The sequence below is a fragment of the Platalea leucorodia genome, assembly GCF_965183815.1.
Source record: "Platalea leucorodia genome assembly, chromosome: Z".
NCBI classification, from domain to species: domain Eukaryota; kingdom Metazoa; phylum Chordata; class Aves; order Pelecaniformes; family Threskiornithidae; genus Platalea; species Platalea leucorodia.
Genome location: NC_138858.1, coordinates 74,645,563 through 74,670,397, shown reverse-complemented (window position 1 = coordinate 74,670,397; position 24,835 = coordinate 74,645,563). Strand labels below are relative to the sequence as shown.

The window sequence follows — 24,835 nt, the reverse complement described above, 5'->3', positions numbered from 1 at the left end:
GGCGACCGCGGCCTTTCCGGCGGGGAGCCGCGGGGGCCGGCCGTTGGCGGTGAGGCGAGCGGGCCCGGCGGCGGGGCGGCCCCGCCGCCCCCGGGCGGATAGCGGGTGGCCGCCGCACTCGCCTCCCCGGGAGTTTTGCGTGGCGCCCTTCTTGGCGGCTCTCTGCCGAGCCCCCGGACGCCTCGGGCTCCGGCCGGGGCCGCTGCTTGACGCCTGTGCCGCGGGCGCTGCTCTCGGCGGCAGCTGCCCCGCACCTCGGCTTTCCGCCTGCCCGGGTGGGGAGTGGTCTTGGGATGCTTTAATTTTGTTGCGTGTTTTTTGTCGAGTAGAGGGGTGGGAATAAAACTTTCCAAACGTGGGCAAGCCACCCATTTATACAATTATCTTTGGTCCTCAGTAATTACTACTTAATCCTGACTGCTTTTCCCTGGCTTTCAACCTGTTTCAACAATGTGTGGCCCACCATTCTTTCCTTGGCAGCTCTTTGGAACCAAAGATCCTGTCCAAAGCCTTTTGCAAACCAAAGTAGATGACCTAAAATCCAAGCAAGCTACATTATCCAGGTAACGTTGTCTTTGTGCTCAGCAGCACCTGCAAAACACCTGAATACATTTGTAGGATGTAATCGTTTAGGTTGGAAAAGACCCTTAAGATCATTGAGTCCAACTGTTAACCTAGCACTGCCACGTCCACCACTAAACCATGTCCCTAAGCACCACATCTAAACGTCTTTTAAATACCTCCAGGGATGGGGACTCAACCACTTCCCTGGGCAGCCTGTTCCAGTGCCCGACTACCCTTTCGGTGAAGAAATTTTTCCTGATATCCAAACTAAACCTCCCCTGGTGCAACTTGAGGCCATTTCCTCACTTGGGAGGTAGTTCCTCTTTTCAGGTAGTTGTAGAGAGTCATAAGGTCTCCCCTCAGCCTCGTTTTCTTCAGACTAAACAACCCCAGCTCCCTCAGCCGCTCCTCATAAGACTTGTGCTCTAGGCCCTTCACCAGCCTTGTTGCTCTTCTTTGGACATGCTCCAGCACTTCGATGTCTTTCACCAGTGTTGAGTACAGGGGGACGATCACGCCACTAGTCCTGCTGGCCACGCCATTTCTGATGCAACCTAGGATGCTGTTGGCCTTCTTAGCCATCTGAGCACACTGCTGGCTCATGTTCAGGCAGCTGTCAACCAACACCCCCAGGTCGTTTTCCGCCAGGCAGCTCTCCAGCCACTCCTCCCCAAGCCTGTAGCGTTGCATGGGGTTGTTGTGACCCAAGGGCAGGACCCAGCACTGAGCCTTGTTGAATCTCATACAGCTGGCCTCAGCTCATCAATCCAGCCTCTCCAGATCCCTCTGTAGGGCCTTCCTACCCTCCAGCACATCAACACTCCCACCCAACTTGGTGTCATCTGCAAACTTACTGAGGGTGCACTCAATCCCCTCATCCAGATCGTTGATAAAGATATTAAACGGATCTGGTCCCAACACTGAGCCCTGGGGAACACCACTTGTGACCGGCTGCCAACTGGATTTAACTCCACCACAACTCTTCGGGCCTGGCCGTCCGTTTGTTTTTTTACTCAGCAAAGATGTTCTGCCTGAGGAAAAAAAAAATCTTTAATGCTGATTTGCCTAGTCTGGTTCTAGTCTTTGCTATAGTCCATATAGTCTGCCCAGCAGAGGTACATTCGACTTAATTCTCTGTTGTTCCAGAGAGTCACATCTCAGACTTGCTTAAAAATTGTCAGAGCTGCTCTTCTGAGCCCCTGGTATGAAGCTTTAAGCAACAGGATACACATCACAGTGATCACCTTAACTTGGTTCTCATGTAACCTTTTGTCCCCAGAAACTTGTTCTTACTGATATGGTTGATGTATTGCTAACTTCTACTGAAATATGCTCCATTAAAAATGGTTCAAGCATGGAAATATCCATAATAAACAATCAAATATGCATATCCCCGTAAGTGCTAATGTCAACAATAAATTTAGTTTTTCTGTGTTATTTCATGAGTATCGTAGAAGCGTGACAAACAATTTTTCATGGGATGCAAACAAGTGGGAATCATGGCAGAGAAGCCCACTGAAGGCAGATGACCACTCTGTGCAATTCAGTAAGAGAATGCTCAGCCTTCAGCCACCAGCCCCAAGATTGGCCATAGAGGGAAATGCCAGTTAAAGAGGATAGTTAGCTGGACATAAAGACCGGGGTAGACAAATGTCCATCATGACACAGAAAGAATTTGTATTCAGAACCTCCTTTTCTGTGCAGAGACATGCAACAATTTCCTTCTTTATTTAATGCAGCAGAGTGTCCATTTGTTTTTCTTCCAGGTCTGTTTTTTTCCCAGATTCAAACACATTGCTTCCAGTTTGATATATTCCACGTTGTGTTGGATCTTCAAACAGCATTGGTGCTACTGCCCCATTTAGGTCAAGGTCCACCAAATGCCAAGTTGTACAAAGCTAATGGTGATCAAAAGCGTTGCGGCCAGATGATAAAAAGAAATAAACCAATACAGGTAATACAGTGTTTGACATTGTGTTTTCAAAAGGGTTAGAAGAATTTATTAAGTGTCATCTCTTCTTTTTTCAGTAAGCGTGAGTCCTTGCAGAGTCAGATAATGTGCATTCACAGGGTCAGAGTTGATCCTGGTTAGTCTGTGTTGTTAGATTACCTGGATGGGTGGGAATAGATCTTCATATTTATCATCACAAAATGACAGCCTTAGTGTACTCTGAAGGTGTCAGAGGTAATGTAATTAGGAAATGTTGATGAGGGGTGTACAAGTTTGACATGAAAATGAGATCCCTTGAGCAACTATATGGAAAATAAAAGGTTAAGCAGTATATGCTTAGGCATGCAAAAAGGACAAGTGTTAAAGATGAATTAGGAATAATCAAATACCTAATAACTGCCTGAGCTGTTATTTTTATACAAAACCTGCACTTTTATTTGTGTGGACTGTATTTTCAATGAATGCAGCATCTATTCACACAGAGTACAGAAGCTAACTGGATGTGTTGATAAAACGATTTCTAACAATACTGGCATTTATGTGGTCACAGTCAGGCTTAAAATTTACTGTCGAAAAGGGGTAGCTCATACTTAACACTTCTTTTTTCCACTGTTTGATACAGATCAACAGTGACTTGGTCCACATTTGCAAATTCATCTTTGCAATTGGAAAGTCTAGAAAAAAAAAATTCCCACCAAAATTGAAAGGTCAATCTCTATGGTCAATAAACATCAAAAATCCATTGGAAGAACAGGAAATCTGAAAATGCCCAGATACGTCTCTAGGTTTTCAACAGTCACGTATGGCATCTTGTTGCTGAACATTTAATTTCACAGTTTATTCACTACACATTTTGAAAAGGTGGGAAATGTCCACTGTTCCTAGACTTTGGATTTGTTGATAGTTTAAAGAGAGGGAGAATAAAAAAGGAAAGTGATCACAGTATATAGTAATGGATCAAATTCAGCTAAGACAGTTTAACTAAATATTTTTAAACAAAAAACTTCACGATTGGAACCAACAAGTTACATTTCCTAAAGCATTTACAGTTACGTCTTTTAGTACTGATCTATGGTACTACTCTTCTATAGTAGATTACTTTAGCATATTACATTATAGAGAAGTGACTGCATTCAATGATTCATGAATGTATAGTTCAATGTACAGTGCTTTTTAATGAAATAGGTTTGCAGACTGAAGTTAGTCTATTTCTGTCTGCAACCTGAACATGTCTTACTCAGACATGTTTACTTACATGTCTTACTCAGACATCTCAGACAAGATTAGGCCCTGATAAGAGCAACATGCATCATAATAATTACAGAAATCTTGTGATTCATGTATGCCAGGTTATGTGACTATAGTCTCCATTTGTCTTGGCACATACAGCAGTTGGTGCTGACCTAAGTCAGTTTTGATTCCTCATTCAGTTCCCTCGTAAGGCATTCTATATTGTATGCTGAGTTCTGGCCTAAGTAGATCCCAGGTACTCCCACTTCATAAAATCCAAGGCAGGCCTAACAACAAAGGTTCACTGTGAAGTGCTACGACATGCTGTTTGCTGTTCTTTCTAAGAGCTTCCATTGTAGCTTTGAAAAAGATGCAAACAGAATTATATCATCCACTGAGAAGCTTTGAATTCTTAGCAGAAGACACCATTTCTCTTGAAGGGGCTCTTGAAATCTCACATATTTTTACAGAAAAAACCATCCACGGCTTTGTAAAAGATGTGAATTTCTCCTCTTTTTGCACTCGGTCTGCGTTGCTAGCTTGGGAAAATCCTCACTGAAAGCCACTGCACAAATGCATGAAAGCATAAGAATGCCAACATGTTTCTGTGTCAATTAAAAAAACCCAAACCCTTGTTGTAAGATCTTACAACATACTGGAAGATCTTGCACTGTGTTGTAAGTTTTTTTTTCCCATTACCTCCTTTGCATGTTACCTCCATTGCCTATGCTGCCACTGCATGTCTCTGTGGAGACAGACACTCCAAGCACAATTCCTGTGGGGATGGGATCCAATGTCCTGCACTCCGTCTATTCCCTCAGACAGTGCTACCTCATGGTACGCTCAGCTACCACAGTACCCTGTAGCAGCAGCTGTCCTTCTATCCACATATTCCTGGCCTGCTTTGTATATCTTGCCTAACATGTAGCACTGCACTCCCCAGATGAAGGATTTTTTGCTAAGCCCCATCACTTCCCTGCAAATTTAAGTGAATTTTGTAGTATCTCTTAATATACCATTTCTTGGAGTTGCCAGAGTATGTTTATTAATATAAACATTAATTTTTGGTCTGGGAAGTTCATGACAAGCTTCACATAAAGAGGTAATCTGTAACAGAGCAATCCCACAATAACAAAACCAAAATGTTAGATGAGTATAGCTTTCTTAAAATAGCACATGTACAAACAGAGTTAAAGAGCACAACATTAAAAAGCTAAAGCTTCAAGAACAGTATAGTAGGCAACCAAAATTCAACAGACAGGCACGTTATTTCACAGACATGTTTCCTAAAGGTAACTTCTTAGATGTTTTCCCAGGAAGGGGATTATCTATTGTTAAGCACTGTGAATCCTGAATAATCTCTTGGACTGCCTTATACATGAACCTGCAGTGGACCAAATGAGAAAACCTGTGACTGAGGCCATGATCAAGACTGTTTGTGAGGATACATATCTGGAAATCCATCAGAAGTTTAACAGTACAAGTGTGCAAGTAAGGATCTGAGACGCAATGTTTGCTGGAAGTAATGCAGTAATTCAGACAGTTCAGGTAAACGGAGCAAAAAAAGTTAGAGCTCTTGGTCACAAAATCCTTCACACCTGACACAGGTGAGGCAGACAGGTATCATGTGATGAAGAGCTCATGTGCCAGAAAAGCTTGCCCATTTTTTTCATGTTTTCCATTCTATTAGTCTAATGAAAAATCTAACTTGAACATTGACCATCTTGACTTCATCTTAATTCTAGACCAAAAGTGTAACATTTGCAGGAGTAGTAGGAAATAACATTCCCCTTTTGAGCTGAACATCTTGGATCTGCTGGAATAGCTGTAAAGTATTGTTTTCCCTTTTTACAGTCACCACAGTTATTATCTTAAAGCTACTTCATAAAACTTGACTTTACATTTGTACAGTTCAGAATAGAATATTTCAGTTGTAAGGGACCTACAGTGATATCTAGTCAACTGCCTGACCACTTCAGGGCTTAGCAAAAGTTAAAGCAAATTGTTAAGGGCATTGTCCAAATGGCCTCTTAAACACTGACAGGTTGGGGCATCGACCACCTCTAGGAAGCCTCTTCCAGTTTCTGCTGCTCAATCTGTTCTCTGCACCTAAATTTCTCTCCCACTCTTCAAGATGCCCTTTTTTTTTTTTTTTAAAAATCATCTAATATTTTACAACATACTTTAGGGTAAGACACTTGCTATCAACTCGTGGAGTATTCCTGTCATTAAAAGTCATGTAAAAGCTTTTATAGAAGTTCAAGCCATTTTACAAGCTACAGCATACTCACTCACCAGTGAAGCATGACACCTATATGTCAGTTAAAGATTCTACCCCTCAAAAAGTCACATAGTTCTAGGTTAAAAACATAAGGAGCCATAAAACAGCTAGGTTTCTAAAAGGAAATAGAAAAAAGCTGACAGAAAATTAGGTACATGCATTTCCTTACCAGGATATTTGACCAGGATTACTATTAACCAATAGGCTTGTGAGAAACCCCATTGACCTTAACAGTTCTCACGGCACCTTCTCTGCTGACAACAAGCACAATCAAGAAACAGACTCACTGTGCTGTTGGGGTGGGTGTCGGAGTTGACAGTTACTGTATCACTGCCATTTCCTACGTTTCCATCTAGGTGACCTTTAAGTGCTGAGATGGTTTGACTTCTTGGTGATCTGTTTTGATCTGAGCTACATCAGAAGGACTTCCTCTGAAGATCCTGTGCACTAGAGTTCAGAAAAGCAGTCAAATAACAAACAGTGTAAAAAGTTTTATTTGCTCTGTCTTGCAACAAATCAAGTGTAATTAATCCACAGTATTTTCTCAATTATAGTCTGTCACAAAATATGAACAAAAGCGTCTCTTTTTTTCTGCATACACTGTGTCTCCCAAGTGCTAAGAAAAACAAACAATTATAGCAGATTAAGAACAAACCTACAGCATTCCTTTACTTTAGCCGGTTCTGATACAGAGGCATACTTTTTTATTTGAGAGTCAACTCCAAGAGACTTAGCTAATTGCACAGCATTTGTATCATCACTGATTAGCGTCCCAAGAGCCACAAGCAGTCTAAAAATAGCTTCAAGATCTTGAACAACTTCCATAACTGTGCTGATTACTGATAAACATTGAGCTTTGCCCTCAATGTTGCTGACTTTATGTAAGCATACAGCATAGTTCAACGTCAGTGTGGCAAGCGCAATGTGGACGTTCTTATTATTGCCTGCTTTCGTTTCTATTGCTTGTGTCATTATTTCATCTCTCCGTTCCATCATGAGCTTCTGGCCTGCCTGGCTGACAAAACAATTGGAAAGAGCTCTAAGTGCCAACAGCTGGTTTGCTTGCTTTCCTTTAGGGTTCAGAAATTTAAGGAGAAGGACGATAAATTGTACGTGATCCTTTTCACTGCAGAAGTTCTCATTCACAGTGGGATGCCTGAGAGACAATCTAAGAATGTCTAGGGCTGGAAAGACAATATCTAAGAAACAAAACAAAAAATATTTTAGTGTTAATATTGCATTATGTGCAAATGTGCTGGTGAGTTTCTTCCAGATACGGGCATTCCTGAACCCCTAGCTTTGGAAACAGACAGTAACAGTTTCATGCAGGAAGAGATTTAGGTAAAGCACAAGTTGCTTGAAATTCATGAGGACAAGTATTGACAAACCCATTCTAGTAACACTTCAATTGATCACGAAAAACATGCTCCTTCGTTTAGAATAAACACAGTGCTTTGCAAAAAATCTTAAAATCTTTCCTAAAAACTCTAATTGATAACGCTGAAGCCAAGCACAAAGTATAACTAATCCAAAAAAGGTCTCTGAAAGCTTCCCAGTGACTGAACACCCCTACACAGGCAGCATCTCCCTTTGTCCTCATTACATACCTTACAGTTTAGTATAGCTACAAAACTGCTTACAGAAAGAAAAATGAGAAAAAAATTTTAGACTACCTTCAACTCTCAGACATAATTTGCAAAAAAAAAAAAAAAAGATGTCCTCAACCAGTCAGCTGGAAATCATTGTGAGGAAACTGAACTTAAGAGTTTGTTCAGTAGTTCCCCCCTACTTTACCAAATGTCAAATATATCTGGCTCCTTGGGTCTACTATCAGTACCTCACGCTTACAACTAAATCAAAGCTGAACCTGTTTAGCTACTTATTGAGCAGTTTTTCCTACAGATACACAGAATCTTGAGAATTAACACTTTGTACAATACAAAGAGTCTGAAAGGTATGGAGACATTAGCCATCACCAGCTCCCAGCTGTGCAAAACATAGTTTGATTAAGTGATGCTATATAACGAGTATGAATTTTTAATACCAAAATATTCTTCTTGTTAATAAATCTTTAACTGCAACTTCAAGAAAGCAGTTCATTTTAACTGCATATTTAGATATTGGTATATGCAATGTATCCATTTTTCCAGAATGTACAGTAACAACCAAACCAGCCTTTCCAATCCATCAGGGCTGACAATGATACATTATCAAATGAAAATGTATCACCTCAACTTGCATTCATTCAGAATGTTATTTCACTAACGCAGTTCTAACCACGCAACCTAGCTTCAGTAACTTCTTTTCTACCATATTGAACAGGAGCTACTTTTGAGATTTTTTTAATAATTTATCTCCATAATTTCAACTCTCATTTGATAACAACTTAGGACTTCAACCTCACACTTCTTTGCTCTATTTCCAAACAAGCCTCAAATCTCCTGAGGATGCTTCCACTAATGAAATAACCATGACTGATGTTTATATCAAGCTTCTCCTTTATTGTTGGGCCAACAACAAAACCTGACAACCGATTCCCAATTTTGCAATTCAGGCCACTGCCCCTGCCAGTAATGAGTGCTATTAGCATCTGTTTATCATATTCTGATTTCTACTTGGGTTATAAACTCTTTGAGACAGACTGTGTAACAGCCAGCATAACAAGACTTTTGGCTCATGGTGAAGTATTGGTGAGATAATGGTACAAAAAATAATTGTGTCTACCTTCTGGCCAGTTAACTGCTCTCCATAAAGTCTGGAGTTGCTGTGCTGTAGGTGTTTCTGCAGAGGTGTTGCATGTTGCAGACAATAACTTTTCTAGGATTATCAAGTCATCTTCTGTAAGCTTATGTTCTTCAGTTGCACTGCCATTAAGTTCCTTTAATTTGCCTGTAAGACCAACAGAAGAGGCATGGCTTTCCAACATTAGAACTTCACAAATCTAGATCTCAAATGAAATACTACAAAAACACTTTACAAACAAGTTACAACTATTGTAATTGGTTTAGGAGGTTTCAAATTTTTAAACATTAATTTTCCTAGTTTCATCATCTTTCTAATTTTAAGTTTCTAATCATCACAATGATTGCTACTATTAAGCCCCCCTCTAATACTGCAACACAGTGATTCAGAATTCACATTTAGCCTACATGCAAGCAAAAATGCAGAAAAGGATCACAAGACCATTAGTCTTCATAACTGAAACATGATTCCTTTTTTGGTCTTTTCTATTACTAGGTAGTAAAAACAATAAAGAAGCTGTATGTTCTTAGTGTGATCACAGTTTTTGTATTTTTATTATTTAAGTGTTATAAGCAAAATATGATTGCACCATGTCCTATATTCAAATTTCAATATGACTGAAAAATCAAAGTATTGGAAAAATTATTTTCATGTACAGCATTTTGCTTAAAATGGATCTAGCATTAAGCACCTGCCAATCATAGTTCTTCCGGAACTGATAAGGGCCATGTCAATAAACACACAAGCAGGCAGCGTTGCATCAGTACACCCTTATGAGTTTTATAGTATCCACAAAAATCAACTGTGGGCCTCTTATGAAAAAAAAACAAAACAAAACATACAGCTATTAAATCTATCCCAGTCCAGCCATAATATTTGCAAGCGTATTTAACCATGCACTGTTACAAAACTGCAGGAAACTCACTAAACCTAGTTATCAGATTCTAAGCTTCAAAAACCAAACAACCCACTAAACCTGTGGCTAGTACAGTTATCCTTCAAGAATACTGGACAAAAATAAACTGACGAAGTATGTTTTTAAGACTAAGTAAAAGTCTCTACTTTGCTAGAACATAGCAGAATGAAAGTCAGCCAGTCTTGCTCTTCTCTCTCTCAGTAAGTTCTGGACAAATTTTTACTGTAAAATCTGTGCAAAACTAAGAGGAGGCTAAATCTATTCACTAGTGACAACCTCCAGAAAAAAAATTTCTAGTTTGTGAATCCTTTATCTTCTCCCTGAACAAATAGCAGAGCCCAAGAAAATTCAGGGAAACAGGATGAGGCTGACTGAAGATTCTGACTGATATTTTTAAACAGCAAATGAAACCTGAACAATATGTAGAAGAGCAATACTACAGACAGAAGGCCCCAGAGTGATCTTGACAGGCTTGAGAAGTGGAACCATGCAAACTTCATGAAGTTCAAGAGCAAGGGTCCTGCACCTGGGTTGAGGCAATCCCCAGTATTGGTACAGACCGGGCGATGAAGGGATTGAGAGCAGCCCTGCAGAGTACTTGGGAATACCAGTGGATTAAAAACCGGACACGAGCCGGCAATATGCGCTTGCAGCCCAGAAAGCTGACTGTATCCTGGGCTGCATGAAAAACAAGTGTGGCCAGCAGGTCGAGGGAGGTAATTGTTCACTCTCATGAGACCCCACCTGGAGTACTGTATCCAGCTCTGGGGTCCCCAGCACAAGAAATAAATGGACCTGTTGGAACGGGTCCACAGGAGGGCCACAAAAGTGATCAGAGACTAGAACACCTCTCCTAAAAAGGAGGAAAGGCTGAGAGAGCTGGGGTTATTCAGCCCGGAGAAGAGACGGCTCCAGGGAGACCTTATTGAGGCTTTTCAATATGTAAAGGCGGCTCGTAAGAAAGATGGAGGGAGACTTTTTACCAGGGCCTGTATTGACAGAACAAGGGGTATTGGTTTTAAACCAAAAGAGACACTGGAATAGGTTGCTCAGAGAAGTTGTGGATGTCCCATCCCTGGAAGTGTTTGAGGTCAGGTTGGATGGGGCTTTCACCAAGATGTCCCTGCCCATGGCAGGGGGTTTGGATGAGATGACCTTTAAAGGTCCCTTCCAACCCAAACCATTCTGTGATTCCATGACTGTAAGGCCTCTTCTCTTCAAGAAGCTGAATAAAGGTGAAGGTATGCTTTTTCTGAAAAGCAGAATCTCTCATTTTAAGTTTCCTCGTCAGAAGACTACATTTTTAAGCTCTGTATAAAAAGGGGAGGGAAGGAAGTGAGAGAATTTTAATTTGGAGATCTTCAAGGCAGGTACATTGTGAATATAAACTAGTTTTACAAAACCCATAAATGTACTAAGGCATTCTACAGAAACATACTGAAATAAATCAGTGACAAATAGGGTAGAGATTCTTTGGAACGTTTACAGAAAAATATAGAAGAGAAAGCAGAAAACATGGGAAAAGAAAGGTAATAACAAGCCAATAATAAAATTTACCAAAAATGGGTATAATTACTAAATATTGTACACTGTTTTCTTTTTCTGTTATACATAGAGTTCTGCTTAAATATAGAAGTGACTATTACAACCCGTGACATTGCAGAGTGCCTTACTTTAAAACTTCATAGATTATACTGTATGGCTACCTGGTGAACTAAAACTTTCATGAGCAAAATCAGAAAGGGATTGCACATGAGCTACATACCCAGCAGCTAGGTGAAAAAAAGTACAGTATTCAAATGTACCAGCTTGATTAAAAAGACGCTGAACAACAGCAGACATAAGGCAAGGGGGAAAAAAAACTGGATATCCCATATTAGATAAGAGTTCTTGTGAAATTTACTCATACTCATAAGCCTTCAAATATATGCATCATTAAAGTGATGAATGCAATTTTAAAAGGTCAAAACCAAGAAATAGTAGGGAAGCTATGGACAATCACTTAGCTTTTTGAAAAGATCAAAAGTGAAGTTACTTCAGACAGATGAAAAATAAAACCATCCTTGAAATTAAAACACTGACCCAGTATCTGTGTAGGATTGGCCTGGTCAAAGGTGACAGCATCCTTCTTTGGAAAATAAATATTTTCAACTTTTGCTGCAGCTGATTGGTAGGCACCCATTCCTACATAAAAGAAATATGAGAAGTTCAACAGCGTACCAAAGTGTCTGACATAGAACAATATTCTATCAGTAAGTCCCTCCTGCTGGACATTACTCAGAAAAATATCTTAAAAAAAAAATTGAATAATTATGCAAATAGCTTCATTCCTTATGTTATTTTTATATTCAAGGGTTAAAGCTTAAAAGTAATACCTTCACAAACTGTTCTCCCCAATGTAAAAATGTACTATGCAAGTGTAAATTATTAACTGTGATTTCTGAATTACATGACCTAAATAGATAGTCATTCATAGGAACGTTAAGACATGAAAATGGCAAGGGTCATGTTAGAACAAAGATCCCTGCTGCCCCTGCAATCTTATCTTTTGATTATTTTCATAATGAATATGCAAAGTTTTTATATATTGGAAGATTTGCAGATATGACCAAGTTAAGTCACATGCAATAGTAGCCTGAAATCTCTTTAGAAAGAGTAATGAAAAGCTTTAACCTATGATCTATAATGATTTCCTAGAATCATAGGTGAATTAGTGGCTGATACTCTGTAATTTCCATTAAGTACCTCTATCAGTTTCTTTGATCAACAACATAACTACTAGGAAAACAAAAATCCTCTGAAAAACAGATTACTATCATATATTTTAAAGCTTCTGTGCATGATTCCTGTGTGTAAAGGAAGGCTCTGTTATCCCTATTTTCTGAATAATTTCCAGAGTATAAGCAGCTTCAATCAGCTCATTATTTTTAATCAAGTGTAAATTTGCATCAATATAGAATCCTTGTCAAAGGAAAAACTGAAGCAAAAGATCAGCAATGCTTTTCGTTGGCAGGCATCATATCTTACCTGTATATGGATCAACCCCACCCACTGCATTTGATGCTGAACCAGGAACATAGCGACCAGAACCTGATTGGAGACATTAGGCTTTTTAAACACTAATGTATACCTGTATTTAGTTACTAGTTTTCAAACATCACTATTAAAGGTGTTATTTTGCACTAAAGGAATTAAGAAGTCTTCAACACTTCGTGAAATTTAAGGATTAAATCTATGCATATGCATGAGGGTGGTGCTGGTGGTGATGATGGCATTGGCAAGCTAAGTGACCCACAGCTGGGAAACATTCTGGCATGGTCTCCGGCACCCACTGGCGCAAAGGCCCTCAGCGCAGCAGATACCTTATCCATGACAAGCTCCAGGGGGAGGACAACGCTGCCTGAGCCTGGCCTCTCTCTGTGCCTGGGGGCAGCAGTGGCCTCTCCTATGGGAAGTGGACTCTGTCACACTGAGGCCTCAGATGAAGGAACTGCAGTGTCTTGGCATCTGCAGAGACCACAGCCTAAGCCACACAAAGCAAGGGAGGAGACATAGCTGGAGACAGCAGAATAGGAACTGAGAAAGACTCTCAAGATAGGGAAGGCAAAAGGCTGTGGCTTTTGGCAACAGCACAAAGGCTTCTGCTCCACCTGCAGATTTGCAACTGTGGAACATGAACAGTGCCCTGGCAGTGGTGAGGACAGACACCCAACAGGAGATGCATCAGAGCCAGCTGATACTGCACCTCGCGCCTGCAAAAAGGCAAAACGCAAGCAGCAGTAATGGGAGCCTTCCTCCTGCAAGGTATGGAGGCACCCATCTACTGACATGACCCAGTATCTTGAGATGTTTGTGTCTGCTGGAGGCCAGGATGCTGCAGAGAAACTGCCACTGGCCTTCAGACTACTACCCTGTTACTCTTCCATACTGGCATCAATGATACTGCCAAGGAAGTCCTGGAGAGTATCAAGAGTGATTAGAGAGCTCTGGCAGCAAGGGTGAAGGGCCCACGTGGTGTTTCTTTGATGCTGCCAGCAAAGCAAAAACACTTGAGTAGAAACAGACTCATCAACTGGGTCAGCAACTCGCTGCATGGCTGGTTTTGCAGGCAGGACTTTGGCATCTATTGACTACATGACCCTCTCTGAGGAGCAAGAGCTACTGATCAAGGATGGGATAAGTCTGACAAATCAGGGCTGGAATGTCTTTGCAAACAGGTTTGCTAAACTAGCAAGGACTTTAAACTAGCTATGCCAAGGAGGGTTAGAATCTAAAATTTAGGGCGGAAGGTACCAACAAAAGTCATGTAATAAGAAAAAAGGAATAATAAGGAAAAAAGAAAACTATTTCAATGAATATACCCATTCCCATGTTGGCCATGCCTATGAGAGTTTGACAGAACATGAGGTTAAGACCTACTCCTCTGCTGTAGAGGACAGTGACAAGAGGCAGACCAGAGAGCAGAGGGCTCTTCTCTACTGAACAGATCTGGACATGCTTTGACAGTGGCAGAGTCCACCTTAGCAGTCTGTCCCACACTACTGCCCTAAATGCAGAACTGCAAAAAACAGTGTTCTGGAGCCGAACACTGAATGCAACTGAACACGATAAAATACACATCTTAAATGCTAGCAAGACAGATTATGAATTTCACATTACCAGTAAATGGATCTGCCGCAGGTATTGTACTTGATCCAGAGGAAGAGCCTGGGACATAACGTCCAGCACCTAGTGAAACCATAAGAAAAGCAATGACTACTGTACACAGCTTGATGTTTTTAAATTTCAATGCTTTTCAGAGAGAAGCAGCTCAAAAATAAAGCCAAACATCAAATATGTCTTATTGTTTATTGTGGCATTATAAGAAATCTGATCCTATCCACACATAAGTCTCCTGATGCTGAACAAATTCTTCCTAATTATTTGAGGGTCAGAAATTTGTTTTCTGAGCATATGCATTACACATTTGGACACAGCCAGATCAAAAGTATGTGCCTAAGTTCAGGTGACTGCAGCTCTGTGAGTTATATCTGAACCTGATTAACAGCCTGTATTCTTGCTTCTAGTTCATTGCAAGAAAAAGATTTAGCTGAATTATTTTGATGACATTTTACTCCTAACTTCATCTTTGTGAAATCAGTTGAAATAAGACTGGTTTATTTTGTAAATGTGATAAGCAAGATGTCATTGATTAACACGGTTCAGCTTATGAATAATTAACTTGTTCTAGTTCCATTTCCTGCCTGAAAAAGGGTCATTTATGTATTTCACCTAGTTTCAGTTCATTCTCTAGCTAAATTTTTGTATTTTATTAATTGCCTTAACAGCACCTGGCCACCTCTTAGAGTAATATGAAAAGCGGAGTTTTCTTCCACTAGAAAAAAAAGACTAGACTGAAAAATACAACTGGCTTGATTAAAATTTTGTTGAAGATTTGTTCTGACAAATACTTCACAAGTTTGTCGAGTTTCCATATTTTTATTGTCAGATCTATCTGTGCCTTCCCCTCTTCATTTGAGGACATGAAAGTCCTGTACAAGAAGTGCAGGAGCTATGACACTGAAGTCTGCCTGAGCAGACAGTGAGGTGGATTGAAAAGGAGCTGCACAGCCAGGCCCAGAGGGTAGTGATCCGTGGCACAACATCTAGTTGCCAGTCACTGGTGGTGTACCCCAGGGGTCAGTACTGCATCCAGTCCTGTTCAACATCTTCATTAAAGATATGGAAGATGGGTCAGAGTGCACCCTCAGCGAGTTTGCTGATGACACAAAACTGGGAGGAGTGACTGATGTCATCATTTAAGTTTAAAATTTTTACCTGTAAATGGATCTGAAAATTGAGCACTTGTACTCAACAGTGTTTGCCCCTTAGTGTTGTCCATAATAAACTTGGCCACCTGATCCAGAAACATAGGATTCAGATCATTCTTTTGCAGGAAGTTGTATGCAGTCAGCCAAGGATCATCAGTGATGTTATACGGCAGTTTGAAGGAAGGCCCACTTTCATTTACATCAATAGTGAAAACATAGTCATACTCCTTTAAGCAGAATAAAAATAAAAACAATACAAGTTTGTCAGCACTTTTTACATAAGGATGTATCAAATGCAGACTAATAATGGCCCAGGGCTAAGCCTAAAAACTTGAATACTGCTACTTGCAGATTGTATCAATAACACTCTCCTACACAGGCTGCAAGTAAAAAATACTTAAGGCATGTCCTATGCCAGAATTCTCTGTCTCAAGAAGAGCAGGCTAGAACAACATATCATGATAATGTGTGCACAGATATATTACAAAATAACAGACACATCAGGTAACTCTCATGGACGGCTCTGGCTGCCTGCAAAGCTATAGGGCAGTCAGATGCCTCAAAAAACTTGTCTTAGAAGCACACTTCTAATACTAGAAAACAACAAATTCCTAGGGTTTCTTTAAACCATGTGAGAGAGAAAATTAGTACGTCAAAGGCATTCCTTCTGTGGTGGCACTAGACACAGACTTTTCTATGTGTATTTCAGTAAAGGAAACATTTTTCAGCTTATCTGTCTTTAGGTTCAAAAGTTACTACAGAAAAGGAGTACAGAAAGCCTGGTACCAAATATTTCAGGTAAGCCTCGCATTATAAATTGTACAGTTCACCTCCTTTGGAAAGGAAGTTAAAACTAAACTTTTCACTTCTCTACTAATAGTTTACAATTCTCCAAAATAATTTGTCTCCATTGGCTTGCTCATTTTACAAAATGTGTTTCAAAAATCATAAAGCAAGTAGTACTTACTTATACTTCTACCTCTGAGTTTTAATAGATCAATGACAACAAAAAAGTACCAACAAATATCTACTTTCTAAATTATATTTCATCTAAGCAAAAACTGGAATAAATTTTTCATGGAAAATTAAGCATTTTACTTAGGAATGAATAAAACTAATTAAAGTTTGCACATACCTTTCCTTCAAATAAAACCTTTCCAGATGTTTGTTGTGTGGCTCCAGAAGAACCAACAACATCACCAATCTTTATCCATCTTCCTTCACTGACACTCCACTGATACGCTTCTACTTTCCCATTATCTTTAATAAGCCGTGTCTGTCCATCTCTTGTTCCTGTAGACAGGTGTGTTTAAGAGTTTGAACAAATTCAAGAACACAATTTACTTTAGGAGAGAAAGAAGTCTTCAAATAGCACTCAATTTAAAGATGAAAACATAGTTCACCAACATTTAAAGTCACAGCACAGAAAGTAACTAGATACTACATGTTGCAACAAGTATAGCAGAAATCTTGACAACAGCATTTTACAATTACAGTAATGGTATCTGTCACTGGACTAAGTTGCAAAAGCAATCCTTAAGTATTTCAAAAGTTTACCATTTTCCCAGGGAGATGGCAATCAAGAAGGGTGATATTCTCCCATGGTCTAACAAGATGGGAAGCTTCATACGACTGTAAGATTTATGCCACTTGCTGATCAGAGCCAAGGGCTGAGGTCACTGGTTACTTCACCTTGGGAAAAAGTATTTGTCTATTTATGAGTAATTTGTCTATTTATGAGTAATTTGTCTATTTATGAGTAATTTGTCTATTTATGAGTAATTTGTCTATTTATGAGTAATTTGTCTATTTATGAGTAATTTGTCTATTTATGAGTAAATTTAACGGTCGGACTCAATGACCTTAAGGGTCTTTTCCAACCTTAACGATTCTATGATTAACTACCACTGTTTCCACTGTATTCTCAGTAATCTCCCGAGTACCTGGAAAGTGTAAACTGAGTCAAGACAAACTATTTTTCAAGCCGAAAGCTAAAGCAGAAAATTTGCATCTACTTTTCTTTTAGGAAGAAAACTCCACATTCAGTAGTCCTTTTGCACACTACATAACTGTCTCGTATACTATTGGCACAGCTGGCATAACAGATCCAAAACATCCTGAACATGCTGCAGCATCCTGAATTCCACCTTCTTCTAAATTATCTCATAACATAAATATTTTTTACCATTTTAGGCTAAAAAAAAATGATATATTTAAACTAGAGTCTTGCCTCCAAAAGAATCAATGAAAGGATAGTAGAGCAAAATTAAGCTGTTTTCTTCAGCAACTCTATTGAAAGTGATCAAAGCCTTAATTTTGGAAACTATGGAGAGTTTCAATATCTCAGAATCAAGATTTGGAGGCATGTCTAACATCACAAAAGTACAATGACTTACCAGGATCCTTAAGATGTTCTCTTCCAGGAAGGTCATCAGCATTAATATCTCCTAAATCACCAGTTTTAGGGTCAATAGATGCTTGAGAAAGCTCATTTTCAAAAGCTTGAATCTCCTCGGCACTTGCTGTACGTTCCAAAGACTCTGTAAACACTCTTATAATTCCATCACTGAATGGAGAGAAAACATTCAAACAGAAATACTATTTTGAATGTCAAAATGATTACATACATTCTAATGGTGACTTCTATGTCATGAGAAACCACCGTTATTTCTAACAACCCCTCCCAATTATTTTTATGAAAGGAATTCGCTCTGATGCTAAAAACACCCAGAGAGGGATTTCAGCAGGTAATCCTATCTGTAGTATAATTTTAAAATCAAGTTAGGATATCCCTATCAAAAGGGTTCTTTATACAGTACTTGTAAGTCCATTTTCAGTCTATTCATGGTTTACCACATTCCCAAAGAACTCACTCTACCTTTGTAATCCACATAACAAACGAATGACTTTTTGGATGAAGTCTACTTCACATGTTTAAATCCCTACAGACATTTTGATAGCTGTATTTTTAAATATAGATGAAACTGATATCTAAAGTGATGCTTGCAATTTCATCAAGGCTTTGCAGATTTAGATCTAAAAATACACTGAGAGTAAAACCTGGATACCTTGCACCAACTACGATGTCACCATTGTCTAACACACAGCAGCACCATACAGACTGAGCTGGGAGTCTGATTGTTTGAGCACATTCCCCTTGTTTCCAGATTCTAAGAGATCTATCCTCTCCAGTAGTTACAAAATCTGAAAAGAAAAAAATATAAAAACTTTTAAAGCATATTTTTAGTGTACTGTGATACTAGATGCTATTCTGCAACTGGGTATCTAAAAATTAGAACAGTAAAAGGACCTTTCTACAATTTAATACTTCTCTCAATTGCAAGAAGAGAGCTAAAAGAAAGGCCCCACATAGTTGTCTTCTCAAAAAAAAAAAAAATGAAGTGCATAAATTGCAGACTAAGCAGCCAGACAGGGAATGAAATTATGCTCAAGACAAACAAAAGATTCTTTCCTCCTTCCAAGAGTTTAAACAAAGAACTTTGAACAATTTTGTAACCATCACTGTTTTATCTTACACTATACTTGCATAGTTTCACATTTGTTTTAAATTCAGATTTTTTGCAAGGTAGGCCTGCTTTTTCAGGAAACATGTATAAAGCACTCTCAAAAGTCTACAAACTTCTCTATGAGGAATTTTAAGGCATAACAGATTTATGACATCCACTAGTACACATGCACTTTACCTGCTGAACAAATGCACAAGTGTCCCATAATCCACACAAAGGTCACTGACTTGGAGTTTCTACTGCAACTGTCTGCAACATTTAGTTCTGAACCTCTGAACCTCTAGCTCTGAAAACAAATGCAATTAAGCCCCGCACATAAAATTCTTAACCTAAATTATTTATAATATACTTTGAAAACTTTCTGTGGAAGTATCTAAATTTACATAGCCTCAAAAACTTTCTCTGGAAGTATCTAAATTTACATCACCTCAAACTGGTAAGTCATGCGTTATCATTTCAGTACTCTGCAATGGTGCTGAAATACAGGTGACAATCTAGATGATAGTTTTGCCTATTGTTTCGCTAAAGTTTCACTTAAGCCTTACAATTAGGCCTAACTCAGGACCTTTCATCTCACCTACTGCCAGAGCAATTCTGCCACAGGTGTGATCTGGAGTCAATCATGGTATTTTTTAAAATTATTTATGCTAAAGGAAACAAGTAAATTAAATGCTATCTGAGTTCTTTAGTTGTGGCAGCTCCACAGAACTACAGAATGCCTACTTTGTAATTTCATTTTGGAAGAATTTTGGTTAATAGTCAGAAAAATCATCTTACCTTTACATTGAGGGAAGACAGAGATGCTGTATATATAATTTGTATGTCCATAATACACCTGCAGACACTTGCCAGAGATCTGCCATCTTCGAACACTAGCATCATTAGCACAGGAAAGGAATTCCATTTCACTGAGAATAGCTAAACCTCTCACACAATCTTCATGTCCTTTATAAAAGAAAGGAAAACTTTTAATGCAGCTTTTCTTTCCATTAGCAGCAATATACCATTTCTATTTAGCTCACATCTAAATTCTGGCAATCAATCTTCATTATGGGAGCAGTTTAAAAAAAAAGCAGTTCATTGCTCATTAGTCTCTGAAAAAAAATATAATTCTTTTAAAAGTGATGTGATTTCTGGGCATACAACTTGAGAAACTTAAGAAATCGTGCCTAAAACCTGTTCAGTTTATCTATGGTTTTGTAGGGTTTTGATTTTTTTTTCTATTTTTAAAAGAGCAATGACCCTGATGAAATTACCAACTGCAGCAACATTTACCAGTGAATGTTCTTTCACATCTGCCTGCCTTCCACAGTTTAATAGTTTTGTCAGCTGAACCAGTCAACATTAATCCCTGTTCAGGCAGTATTTTCACTGCCCATATTGCAGCTGTGTGACCCTGCAAAAAAAACCCAAAACAAACCAATAGTTAGACTTGTCAGAATCAAATTCAGAGTACCTATTTTATATTCATGTAGAGGAACTTCATACCTGTAATGTCATCATACATCTGTCATTCAACCAGACCTTGGCTGTCGTGTCCCATGATCCACTTAATAATGTGCCAAATTTCCCAGATGAAAGGCTGCAAACTGGAATGAACATTCAAATCAGCACTGACAAGTTTCCTGCATTCCCACCAATCTTATGCCAGCAATTTAGAGAGATGTATTTAAGGAGGTTTACTTCTTATTAGGAGCATATTTAGTGTTGAGGAGTTTGGGGAAGAATTAAGTAGAACTGTAGTTGCACTGCAACCTAGAAAGGAGCTGCTTAAAAATCTCTTCACCTTAGATTACAAACTTTCACTTCTTTTTGACATTCATATTTTTAAATTTCTCTTAGTACCAGATCTTGTCTCCTTAGACTAGAATATGTTGACAAGCAGGTTAGATAACTAGTCAAGACACAGAATTAATGCAAAGGTTTAGTTTTAAGATTACAAAGAAAGCCAAGATTTCATCAGCATGTATTAATGTACATCTCAAGAAGCAAGATTTCTTACAAAAAATACTTAGCTCATCTTCTTGGAAGGCAAAATAATACTACTACCAAGAAATTGTGGTAACATTTAAAGATTTAGCAAAACGTTAATCTGCAAATACTCCAGTAATACACAGGTAATAAAACTGAAGACACACGGTGCTAATAAGGTTATACTAGTAAGTTTATAGAAAGAGCTAAGTCATAAACAGAGAGTACCCTGTTCATCTAATCATTCATGAAAGTATGGCCTTATGTTTCTTGCTCCTATGACTCCACAGTGGGAACTGGACAGTATTCTACCGTGTCACTTGTCCTGTCCTACTTTTTCCCCAGTTTAAAACAGACTTTACAATTAATGAAATTTTACTTTTCTTAATGTTTTACATTACTGTAAAAATGGCTACAAATACCTTTTTGTAGGGGAATCTATAACTTGCCTAGAACACCTCATTCCTTTTTACCCCTCTGGAGGGAGCATGTCAGATGTTATTTTAACTACTCATCCATCCCAGGTTTCTGATAAAGTACATAAGCTACTCCATGCCTCCTTATACAATGACATTATTTTCTTTCTTTCTCAGAGAAAGCCAAGAGGTTTTAATACAAAAATAAATTTTTGTTACTGCTTAGCAGTTCAGAGTATTTTCAAACTGGGCTCCACAAATATTCTTTAACACAGTTTAAAGAAAGCCCCAAAGCCTCTAAGACTTGAAATGTTTATTTTTGACACCCTATAATTAAACAATTAGACTGTTCAAAGGTCTATTAAATACTAAATCAGCTCATGAAAAGACAAACTTCGTATGCTAATAAGAAAACTGCTGAATCTTTTATTATATAGCCCAAGAAAAGGTACACAAAGTTGGTTTAACATGTCACATGTTGCACTGACCTGACCAAAGAGAGGTGAAAGTTCTGCAGTGAGCTTTTAGTCTTCACTATGTATTCAAAGCACCAATTAATATTAGATTCCCCATCCAGGTAACAAAATAGGCAGTGAAAGTTTGTTTACTTAGGAAGCTCACTTTTTCTACTGCTATCAACTTTGATATAAAAATTAAGCTTAATACATGGAAAACTAAATTAATTGCTTCCTAAAAATGCAACTCTTGGAAAAAGGGTAATTATTCTGTAAATTGCCGTGTGTTCACATACACAGTAAAAGCTCAAGCATTCATCAGTGTAAACTTGGAATGCTGTGCAATGAAGTCACTGCATGAATTGAAAACTATAAAATCCTACTTGCAGAGGCCATAATTAAGAATTTTCTACATTAAATACCAAAGAAATCAAACTTGAGTTTTATAACTTCAACTTAATTTCCTCTCTAACAAATCACATTAACTTTTATGCAACAAACACCAAAATAAAATTACTACATACCTGTGTTCTTATGACCCTTAAGGACATAAAGAGGAGCTGGGTTGTCAACTGTGAAAATGCAAATATTATGATCATTGCCACCAGTTGCAATCAGCCCACGAGGATAGAGGTCACTTGGAGGTATGATGCACACACAAGATACAAAATTTGAGTGGCCACTCATACAGTGCATTTCAGTAAAACCCCTGTTAAGACTAAACATATAGGATAATCAGTTCAGAGTCATGACAGAAACAGTACTTATTTGAGGTACTGAATTACAACAGGTGTTTTATACTCCAATTCTTGAACTAATAACTATGCTTGCATTGTGATGAATAAATACTATGGATTACCTAGAAAGAATGAGAAACTTAAGAGAAAAATTATATCCCAGCATTCCAACCCAGTAAGCAATACTTAAAGCTTTCCACTAATTTTTCAGTAATGGTAGGCCTGGAAGGACTTAGTTTTGTTTTTACCTGCTCATTGGCAAACACTGTGCTCAATTTGATCAGAAGTAGCTGCAGTTTGCCTTTATGAAATCTTTTGTTGTCTCAAGACTCAAATATGTATCCAATACACCCTAAAATAACAGAGCACATAAGCAAAGAAAGTATACTGCCTGCCAGATCTACTCACTGGCTCTTAATTAGGAGCACTGTAGAGGTTTAATAGTTAAATACATTACAACTGATTCAAGCAGCACCCTTATTTCTTCATCATGATCCAGCCTCAATAGTTACAGCACTAACTGGAAAAAGCTACCTATCCCTGCAGAATAAATGTGCGCATTGTGGTGGTGTTTATCATATCATACTGTCATCCTTCATACTCTAATGCTTGGAAAGCTTGGGATATGTAGGGAAATCATGATGCTCTTCTAAATTCTAAAACGCCTTCTCTGCCAAAGGTACAGATAACAAATGAAGGTAACATACCTTCCTGCAAAATTTAAGTAACAAAAATAACATACAGGAGTTTGCTTACCCACTGAACCCTGCCTACTGTAATCCCAGAGTCTTCAAAGCAGAGAGAGATAATCATTAGCAATGCTATGACTCTGCATAAGTTACCCATGTCTTCCTCACCAGCCCTCAAAAATTATAGGTAAGAATTAGACTTCCTTTCCTGCAATAAATTTCTATGCCATTTAACAAGTTCTTCCCCTTGTGATAAGAGACTTACTAAGACACACTTAATGAGATTAGTCTTCCTCCCTCTCAGCTGCAGAGCTACAGAGATCAGCTTAAACACACATGTGAGCATTCAGGCAAATTTGCCAATTATCTGCTTCACTGGAAGCCAGTGGAAAGAATATCCATGCCTAGCAACTTCACAATGTGGTTCACAATTTGAAAGTATAGACAGTTGAGGAGATATGTCCTGTGGCCTCCTGCAATACCGTACATCTCCATCATCTCCTATTCACATCACTTAGCAGTACCTCTTCTGGTTATAATGATATGCTGAAAAATTCACTGAGTGAATTCAGCAAGACAAATCCAGTAGGAGACAACCCCATACAACACGAAAATCAGAGAAAATAATGTTGGGTTTTTTTCCTTTTCTAATGTCTTTGTGTATTTGTTTTCTGTGTAGTTTTTGGTTCATATTCCATTTTATATTCAAAGAAGTCTGCTCAGCAAGGGCGAGAAAAGAGTTTTTAAAAAATATTCAAAGCATATGGCCTTACTGTCAAAATGCAGCATTGTACTTTGGTACTGAATACCAAGAGGTAGAAATAACATTAATACCGCCTGGAAAAAAGACACCCATATTTATAGACACTATTAGTGTCTGCAAAGCACGCTAAAAATATCGACATGCCGTTAACTGTTCGATCAAATACAACCTTCCCCAACGGCAGGCATGCAAGCGGCAATACCTTAGCCATTCGCAAACTCATCACAACGCCTCCCGCGAAGAGACTCCCCCCGCCGGCCACAACCTGCCACCGCCCCAGGCCCCCGCCGGCTCAGCCGGGAGTTCCAAGAGAGAACACGGCGGCGGGGACCAACCCGGCGGGGCACCCCCAGCGGCTGCACCTCCGCACCCTTCCACAAGCGCAAGGCGGAGCAGCCGCCCAGGCCCGCCCAGCGCCGGCAGCTCTGCCGCGGCCCGGCACTCACCCGTCAGGAGCCCAGAGCCGCGCAGTTCGGTCCCGGGAGACGGAGACGAAACCGCCCTGGGGGAAGAGACCGCGGGTCAGGCCCCGCACGTCCTGCCCGTGCCCCACCAGGGAGCAGCGAAGCCGGTACGCGCCGCCCTCGCCCGCCATGGCGAGAGGCCGCCGAGCTGTCCTGACACAGCAACTATCCTCGCCGCCGCCGCCGCCGCTACCGGAAACCGCCAAGCGCCGCGCCGGAAGAGGTGTCACGGGGCACGCCGTCCGGCGGCAGCGAGACTCCATGTCCCGGCAGGCACCGCGCTCCAGAGCAGGGGCAGGACGGCCGCACTTCCGTCGCG

The 24,835-nt window shown here is 39.5% G+C and overlaps 1 protein-coding gene across 5 annotated transcripts; it reads right to left on the bottom strand.

The window, feature by feature from the left end:
- Positions 1–218: 218 nt before the first annotated feature.
- Positions 219–24,715, bottom strand: PLAA (phospholipase A2 activating protein). Of its 5 annotated transcripts, none has more exons than XR_014230654.1 (15): positions 24,499–24,715; positions 22,388–22,581; positions 20,510–20,610; positions 20,297–20,417; positions 19,799–19,966; positions 18,563–18,698; positions 17,891–18,060; positions 16,630–16,787; positions 15,502–15,721; positions 14,344–14,412; positions 12,712–12,774; positions 11,767–11,868; positions 8,751–8,915; positions 6,314–6,473; positions 219–2,674 (listed from the first exon to the last, which is right to left on the bottom strand). XR_014230654.1 is itself a non-coding variant. In XM_082335930.1 (15 exons), exons 2-15 carry the CDS (start codon positions 22,854–22,856, stop codon positions 6,660–6,662), a joined length of 2,241 nt encoding a protein of 746 aa, XP_082192056.1. In that variant the 5' UTR covers positions 22,857–22,952; positions 24,499–24,550; the 3' UTR covers positions 6,389–6,659. The 5 variants fall into 5 exon arrangements, 4 of the variants coding, with proteins under 4 accessions (XP_082192058.1, XP_082192056.1, XP_082192055.1 ...); XM_082335930.1 differs by lacking the exon at positions 219–2,674 and adding an exon at positions 22,849–22,952 and having other exon boundaries at positions 6,389–7,225; positions 24,499–24,550; XM_082335932.1 differs by lacking the exon at positions 219–2,674 and having other exon boundaries at positions 2,687–6,473.
- Between the last annotated feature and the right edge of the window lie 120 nt (positions 24,716–24,835).

Bases quoted from the DNA above. Each gene is read 5' to 3' on its own strand.
- PLAA (XM_082335929.1), bottom strand. From the start codon at position 24,647: ATGGCGGGCGAGGGCGGCGCGTACCGGCTTCGCTGCTCCCTGGTGGGG. The intron at 18,699-19,798 runs GTAAGATGATTT...TTTTCTTTTCAG, and splicing joins TGTCTTCCCTCAATGTAAAG to ATTTTGTAACTACTGGAGAG. The intron at 12,775-14,343 runs GTAATGTGAAAT...GTCTCCAATCAG, and splicing joins TGCGGCAGATCCATTTACTG to GTTCTGGTCGCTATGTTCCT.